The 9,068-nt window shown below is 31.4% G+C and overlaps 1 protein-coding gene across 1 annotated transcript in view; it reads left to right on the top strand.

Annotated features, from left to right (window-relative positions):
• Positions 1-4,791: 4,791 nt before the first annotated feature.
• Positions 4,792-9,068, top strand: part of LOTGIDRAFT_230663 (hypothetical protein) — a gene marked incomplete at its 5' end in the record, with an annotated part of 22,099 nt that continues 17,822 nt past the window's right edge. The window contains 3 exons of the mRNA XM_009049720.1: positions 4,792-4,831; positions 6,369-6,600; positions 7,273-7,324. Of these exons, the coding sequence (XP_009047968.1) occupies positions 4,792-4,831; positions 6,369-6,600; positions 7,273-7,324 (324 nt within the window). The remainder of the gene's footprint in view (positions 4,832-6,368; positions 6,601-7,272; positions 7,325-9,068) is intronic.

Here is a 9,068-nt window from a genome sequence, read left to right as displayed (position 1 = left end):
TTTTTCTTTCATGAAGTTTTACACCAAATGGATTGATTGGTGGACTGATTCGCCTCATGTGATTTTCTGTATCAATATCTGTTGACCGCAAAAATTTTTATGTCAGGGAGACCAGAAGTGGTCCAAAGACAAGTAGTTACTGGCCTAAAATATATCATCACATGAGGAAGAATTATACAATATTATGTCTAGACTGGAACAATTGGACATCTGTAGAAACTGTAATAGGTGCAGCAACATTAGCATTTTCTTAGATCTTTATTTGTGGTCTATTACTAGATGAAGATAAATTGGAGCATGTTTGAAAAACGGATAGAGGCACAGTGCGAAATGTGCTAAAAGTAGAAAATTTGCTCATTTTCAGAATTTTGAAGACATTTGAAAAATCCTTTTGGCAATAAGTTAGAATTGTCCCTTTAAAGATTTTGGAATGAAAAAATTTGACCTTGAAGTATCAGGCCTAACGCTTTTTTGATATGACCAATGTTTGGCCTAAGGGTTAATGGGGCCTTAGGCTTAATACTAATGTGTTTGTCCTTTTACATGGATGACCTTGACTTTTACAAGGTCAAAGATCATTGATCTAGGATGTCCATTCATACTTTGATCTTTGATGTCCAACGTATAATTCAGCTTTTGCAGCTGTCCGAAAACAGCAATTTTCAAAAGGCTTTCAAGATTCATGTCTCTTTTATTTGACCTTTGTTGATCTTTTAACGAGAACAAAAGTTATTGTACTTGATGAGATCTTTTTTTTCTTCCATATGTTTTCAAATTCTTGCGTCTTTTCACTACCGAACGTAAAATGGTTTACAGACTTTTTACTACTTTGGTTTTTACATGCTTTTCATTTCAGTAAAACATCCCACTATGACTTTAATATGCAACCTTTCACCAATGTATCTGTAAGCAAAACCACAAGTAACGCAGTGATTAGCCAAAATGAACACACACTACTAATGATAAATATGATTTTATAAATATAACAAGGTTGTAATATAATAAGGCAGAATCAAATGTATATTTTCGTATTTTTTCTGCAGATGTAGACCTAGTGAACTGTTATGTGTCAAAAGAAGGGGTGAACAAAATAAGAATGTTTACTGTAAATTGAAGCTAATAAAAATAAATAAACTTAGAAGTCATGAACTAACCATTAGATGAATAAAAACAATGAGATTTCATTAATTTCTCATATGGTTGAAAGTTACCATATAGTATTGATGCCACTGTTGCCTGCAGGTTCACTCGTGATGTAAGTGAATAGCAGATCCAGATTCATGTGCGTCTGACCTTGTCATTTATACAGGATTTCACAAGAAACAAATTTGTCCACATTTCATCATTTGTGCCAGTAGGCTATCCTTTTACTTGGCCAAAAAAATATTTTATTCACAAGCTGCTACGAAACATGTCTCGACTGAATCCACAGAATAAGATTTTCAGGTGAAAAGCTGTAGACCAATTGTTTCATAAGATGTTGCCTTGACATTTTTTTCCACATGAATTTTCACATTGATTTCAAAACTGTAGGCTTATTATTTCATATTTTTGGATTATATACAGATAAAATGAAACTAGATCTATTTCTTTACAATGTACAATTAAAGTGTAAACAAAACAAAATTATTGCAACAAATATTGCCTTTTGTAATTTTCAGGTAATCAGGTAATTAATGAGATAGATGAAGAATAATTATATCGCACCATCCAAATAAATGACTAACTTTTAGAAGTATTTTTTTATAATTCAAAAAAAGTTTAACTTTTAGACATTTTGTATTGAAATTGCATAAGAAACGAATTTGATGCATACTGATGAATATTCTTATTTGTGGCCAAAATTATATCAATATTCAACTTGTTTTCAATCAAATAAGATTTAAAATCACCTCAATATCAAACAACATCAAAGATAGCGCTCACAGAGTGATTTTTACAATTCATCTATTTGACATCATTATTTGATTTGCATTTGAATAATCGACGATATTTTCAATTGAAAAATTGCATTGAATATATGCTATTTACGAAGGAATTTCGCCGTTTTCTCACCTGCAATACCAACTTACAGTCGGTATCAACTCGCTTAGAAAAGTTTATGTTTTTACTTTCGGTTTTGATATGAAGGATGAGATGGTCAAAGGTCAATGCTTTGATTATCCAGCACAAGTAAATCTAACGAAATGCGACTGGGGTTGGCAGAGACTACATGGCAATCTTTAAGGTATAAACTTTAAATGTTGGGTTGTGAACACTTCTACTGATAAGCTAAATTGAAGAATTTCCATTTCTGAGACAATGCTTTGTTTGACACCAGACATTATTATTTACTGCAGAAATCAGTTTAACTTCTAAATGAAAGTGTATTTTTAGATAAAGATCATTTTGCAAATGTTATGTGCCCTCATATTATTCTAAAAAATATTTTTGTTATCTAGTGCCTCATGTTGCATTTTTGACTTAAAACAATTTACTTCCAAAAATGATTTAGTTATTGAAGATTCTAGATCATCATCCTTTAATGATTTGTGGCAACACAAACACCAATATAACAGACCAGAAGATAGATGTATGACCTAGGTATAAGTTACTTAGCACAATGCTTAAAAGGGCAGATAAGCTATTTTTGGGGGGTTGATTTTAGTCTTGAATATATGTTCTTCAGAAGTACTAAAAATGTACAAAAATCACAAAATTCCTTTAAAAATACTTCTTACATGGAAGTTTACTAATTATTTCTTTATATGTCTTTTCTTTATATCACAGAGTGTCTTAAATTGTCGTAATTTTAACATTCAATCTCAAATAATTATGGACACACATTGATTTGAAGGCTCAAATTTAGACGGTGAGCTGTGAACACTATTGCAGATTGGCTTTGCTGAAAAATTCCTGTTTCAGAGACTAACGTATGATTGGTAAAAAAATGGCATACCTGTCCCTTTAAAATTAAGATTAGGGTTGTTCTTGGCATGATAATGTGTGCATGATAATTTAAACCTTGTAATACAAATACATATCTGGGTATCCTTTTACACAGCCTTCGTAAATTACGAGTTGTCATAAGTTATTGTATGCCTGAATATCCCCGAATGTACATCTAAATAATCATAACAATAACAAAAGAGAAAAGACATTTAGATAAAGACAAGACTGGAAGAAATTGAAATGTATAGATTGACAATAAATATGATCCTATACATAACTTGCATTCAACCTTTCTTTTATTTGATTGCAGATCTATTGCAATTTTTTTTTAGCAGTGACCAAAAAGGCCTAATCATTTCCACTCATAGATAATTGACACAAATCAATCCTATTAGGCAACACTGAATTGTGAATAGATCTAAGTAGAACCAACTAACTTGTACATGGGTGACTAAAATATCCACCTATAAAGGAGAAAAATTGATGACTGTCATCTGCTAAATTCTTTGTTTCCACTCAGCAGTGATCCAATTTTTACGGGTAAAATGAATTACGAACACTTAAACTGTGTAACAGCTATGAAGGCTTTTGTGAAAAATAAGTGTGACAACTTACGTTCGTGGCACATAAATTATTAAGGCTTTGTGAAAGGATACCCTGGTGTTTTTGTTTTGTCTACATATTATTTATGTATGTTGTTATGATCCTGTCCATTTATGTATCCATATGGAATGAAATTTTTTTAAACAGTCACAATATAATGTTGACTTTTATAGTATTTTCCGTGACTCCTGTCTATTTGATTTTTAGTTATTCCTTTTGAAAAGGTGCACATCATAATATTAATACCCACAGCTTAGGGTAATAAAGTTCCAAGTTGATGCACACAAACAATACCAATACTTACTGTGGCTATAGAACATTGGCAAAATCAAACATATTTCCAAACGCTTTGCGGATACAAGATGGTGGAAGAAATTATTTATGGTTCCGTTAGCCTGACTCAAAAAAATTTATGGGCTCTTTCATGACATTTTATTTTCTATGTTGAAAGATAGCTTGCCAGGCAAGGCTATATATGCCCACTAGTAGCTTTGATTTTGAATAAAAATATTTATGCAGTAAGGTAACAATCATCAGTATGAAATACTCAACCAAGTTTTGTCAAAATCCAGCAAGAATCAAGCGTAAAATGTGTCGAAGTATGTCTGGAAATGACACATCGTATTACTCTGCTTTGTACCATGTCCACATGTGGGTAGGTGGAGGCACACTTGCAAGAGAGGAAGACAACATGGCAGACAAAATATACAATAAATGGCGTCAACTTGAAAAGATAGCATGCCAGGCAAAGTAATTTTCACCCACTAGCAGCTTTGATTTTAAACAAAACTATACCTGTTTTGCACAGATCTGTCAGCTTCTGAGCTATTTTTCCTCTGCATTAATATTTCATAAAACATGAATTGGAATATATTGTTTGGAAACATTTTTGACTGTAAAAATATCTTTAATGGGCTACATAATCTTCTTAACTCTTCTTAACTTCTTGTAAAATTTATATCTTGTCTAATAAGAGTGTAATTTCATTCTAAAAATTTGCATAAATTTTGTTCACACAAATGATTAAAATCACTTATTTTCACATGAACCCTCTATGAACTGCTGACCTGACGCTTTATAATCCCTTCCAATTAATAGTATTTTTTACAAATATTTTTTCAGGTTTTGATAATGCATATTATTTGAAATATTTATATGTATGAAACTGTTAGAATTTCTCTGCTTAGTTAATTAGAGCTTAATCAAGAGTCCATATAGATATCAAAATCGTCTATATTCAATAATGCATTTTCTGAGATGGCAGCTAAATGGTTAGCAATTTGCTTACATGGCAAAGGTACAAAATGAAGAGATTGATTCAACTTCTGTTGAATTACAAATTTGCAACTTTTTACAAATCATAGTGTCGATCATAGTCTAAAAACTTTTTGATGATTTTCAGTCTTTGTCGGTCATTTCCGATACTTTTTTAAATATTTTGGAATATGTTTTAGTATGATCATAATTAATAATTTGGTCTCTGCCCATTTACCAAGTTTTGTTAAAATTGAATAAAAATTCACTACAAAAAGTTAGTGACAAAATTTGTCAATTTTTAATTTCTGAAAGTTTTTTTGGAAGTTCCTTCAAAAATACACAAACAATTTTTTATGGCTCATTTTTCAAAATTTAAGAGTTTTCCGCTACACCATATAGGGTGAGAATAAACAATTTCTCCAAGTTTTGTCAAAATCAGTCAAGAATTGTGCCTTTGGAAGTGTTTAAGAGCTAAAGGTTGAATGCGATTTCAAGAACATGGGCAATAACTCATACTAAATATTTTTTGATCTCTCTGATTTTTAATAGGGTTTAACCTTGAGTGATAACGAACACTCACACCAAGTTTCATCAAAATTCATGTACTAAAAATTAAACGTGTTCTCAAGAACAACGGCAATAACTCATAGTTAATATTTCTCGATTCTTCTGATTTTCAATAGGGCTCATCCTTTGGTGATAACGAACACTCACACAAAGTTTCATCAAAATCCGTCAAGAATTGTGTCTTCAAGAGTGTTTACTAGCTTAAATAGGACGCGTTTTCAAGGACAAGGGCATTAACATATACTTAATATTTTTCAATAGTCTGATTTTCAATAGAAAATCCTTGGGTGATTACAGACTGTTTCTGCAAAATTGTCGAACATTGAGGTTTTGGTTAGGGGCAAGGGTGTTAAATCCGCTGGTCAAACTTATTCAAAAAGAAAGGCATCTCATTTCACATTTACTGACTTAAACAGCACTATTAAGTAGCAGCTCCTACTAGAATACATAATATTTGATTTAAGACATGTCATGTTGTGGAATTGGATTAGTTATTTCGCAATGTTTCAAGTGATAATTACTAGCATGATTTTGAGATACAATAGATTCAGCTTTTGGCCATTTCTTTGTATTTTCATTTGTATGGAAAAAAACATATATTTTACTATCTACATTAATATTGGTGCTAGATGATTAAAAAAATTTCCTTTAATTGAGATTCGAACTCTACATCATTTTGCTCAATTTTGTCTTTTTTTTTCTTTTAACTACCTTAAGCTGATTCTCGCAAAAATTTTGTAATAAATTCAGGTTTAAGTCAATCTGAAAACATTAGATTCATAACATGCTTTAGTGGGAAAAATATCCATTGAGAAAGAAACTTATAATAAAAATATATTTCCCCATGCCCAATCCTTTATGGATTTTTTTTCTTGGAAGTATTGCTTAAGATCTAATATGAAGACATATGATCTTTAAATTGGTTTTTATTAGATGCAGTAGACAAACAGCTGTGGTTGGATTTTGTTTATTAGTTTAAATTAATTGATAAATTTATTTTTGAATTTTAGTGGAAAGTTTCCCTTCACCATCATTAGATCGATATCTACCGTCAAAAGTTGATTATTTAGAAGACAACTGTCGAGAACAACCTGAACTGGATAAAGGAGCTCCAGACTTGTCTGATATAGCCATTGAAGTAGAAATTACAAGTTGCACTCGATGTGCTAAATGCCATTGTTTGATTTATGATGAAGAAATTATGTCTGGATGGAGTGCTGATGACTCCAATCTCAATACAAAGTAAGCAATTTACATAAATCCAAGTATAAAAGATGAACCATGACAGATGTTTTGCTTAAAAAAAAAAATTGACCTTCTTTCAGTTGTCGAGTTTGTTTGATAGTCATTGTGGACACAAACAAAGGTTGACGTATATTGCTGTGGCCCCTGTCTGTCCACATTTCTTGTATCAGATTTTAATGAAATTTGATGTGCAGAAGTGCATTAAGTTTGATTGTGTTATTATTCGGATTTTAGAGTTTTGCCTTTGACTTAGTAAAAACGCATCAAATTTTGCTTGTACAATTTTTGTCCGATCTTGATTAAACCAGGTATAAATGTATATTGATTAGATCCTTTTTTTTCGCTTCAATCCGTGGAACGCTTTTGGAAAAAACTTTAGTTTAAAAAATTTTTATACGAAAAAATTTTAAATTAGAATGATTATTGTGAAAATCTTTAACTTAGATGTCTTGAAAGCTTTTACATTGATATTTGTTTGAACATTTTTTAATTACAAAGAGCATATTATACAACAATTACATCAATGCAAAACTGATATGGTGAGTGGATGTTCTGATAATTCTACACTAAACTGTACTGTGAGACATAGTGCGACTTATCAAATCAATTTAATCTTCTTTATATTTATGAAACAGATTTACCAAATTTGTTGTATACTATATTTTTCAGGTGTCCGTTTTGTCCAGCAAATGTTGTTCCTAATCTGTGTATATACTTAAAGGTATGAAATTTTGCATTTCAGTATCAAAAACTAATTAATTCTCTCTGTATATGTTAAAAATAAACATCATGGGATGACAATATTTGAATGACCTGAACATATTTTCAGTTTATCCATGTATAAACAGAAAAAACCTGTGTACACTGTATAAATACCTGATTTGTAATTAAAGCAATTTGAATACATGTTTTAATATTTATGTAATATAACAACAACTTACGGCACTAAATTGGCACATAAATACATAAGATTTTAACATAACGTTAATGAACTGATACTAACAATAGACACGTCCTAGAGAACAGCCAATCAAAAATAAGTAGGTCACCTATTTATAGTCTACTGTCTACTACATGAAAGTTGACAGGTTTTAAATAAGTTTAGAATTCCTGATATTGTTGGAATTTGGAGTGCACATTTGAGGCAATTTAGAAAATACCTTTATCATTCAGTGAAGTGTCGATTTTGGCTCTGTTGACGTTCGAAGGAACAACATTGACGCTTACTCAATTATAAAAGTAGTCCGTTAAGGGACGGAGCTTATACTTTCGTTCCGTTTACACAGATATAAACCGAATGCACATGACCGCTGTTATCCAATCAAATTGCGTAATACCATGTAAACGGAATCGTGATTTAATTATTCTGTTTTGTTTTTATCATAGATGTGTATAATTCTATTGAATTAAAGTGCTTTGCCATGATGAAATACATGTAATTTCAAATAATGATAAGGCCTTCGATCACTTAGTTTTCAGCAGATTTTCAAGAAACTTGGTTCACTTATCTTATCGATACAGTAAAAACTGTATTAAAGTGAAAGACGTTTCAAATGATTTTATTCAAGACAAAAACATTTAGCATTTAAAATATAAATTTGGTAAACTGTAGACTGTTACATGCCTTTAAACTTGTTATTTACACCTGGATTCAGAGATTCCCCATTAGCATTTCCAGAAACTTTAGGACATAACAAAGAGGACCACTTTATCTTCTATTGTGAACAATTTCATATTAGAATTTATTGTCGTCTAATTAATATTGCCTCAACCTGTACAAAAGCAATTCCCTCCAAAGTCAAGAGCCACATAGACAGGGAATGGATAGTATTAACCATTGAAAATCATACACAATACAATAAAAATTACTGCCAAAGGTTTGATGGAAATGTTAATAAAAAACTTTTCTTGACCCATTCTGTGTGATGTTCTGGTTTTAAATCTCTTTCTATACGCCCACACGTAAGTATGGGCATATATTGTAGTTGCCCCTGTCGGTCCGTTCTTTAGTCCGTCTGTTCACATTTACCTTGTGCTCACTCTACAGACTACAACTCTCCATGGATTCTTTTGATCTTTAGTATATGTGTCAATATCATTATGAAGATGTGCACTATTGAATTTGGTGATGATCTGATGATTTTCTTGAGAGATACCACATAAAACTTTGATATCGTGTTCGTTTTTTTTTTCTCACTTTTTTGGCTCATGCTCACTCTACAGACTACAATTCTATATTGATTCTTTTAATCTTTTGTATGTGTCTCAATATCATTATGAAGATGTGCACTATTGAATTTGGTGATGATCTGATGATTTTTATACGACCACATGAAAAGGGGGCGTATATTGCGGTCCCCTCTTTCCGTCTGTCCGTCCGTCCACAATTGCTCGTAAACAATCTACAAGGCACAATTCTTGACTGATTTCGACGAAACTTGGTATGGTTGTTTGTAATCACCCAA

The sequence above is a fragment of the Lottia gigantea genome, assembly GCF_000327385.1.
Source record: "Lottia gigantea unplaced genomic scaffold LOTGIsca_14, whole genome shotgun sequence".
Taxonomy (NCBI): Eukaryota; Metazoa; Mollusca; class Gastropoda; family Lottiidae; genus Lottia; species Lottia gigantea.
The sequence above is the reverse complement of the archived record's forward strand: the minus strand, read 5'-3'. Positions and strand labels throughout refer to the sequence as shown.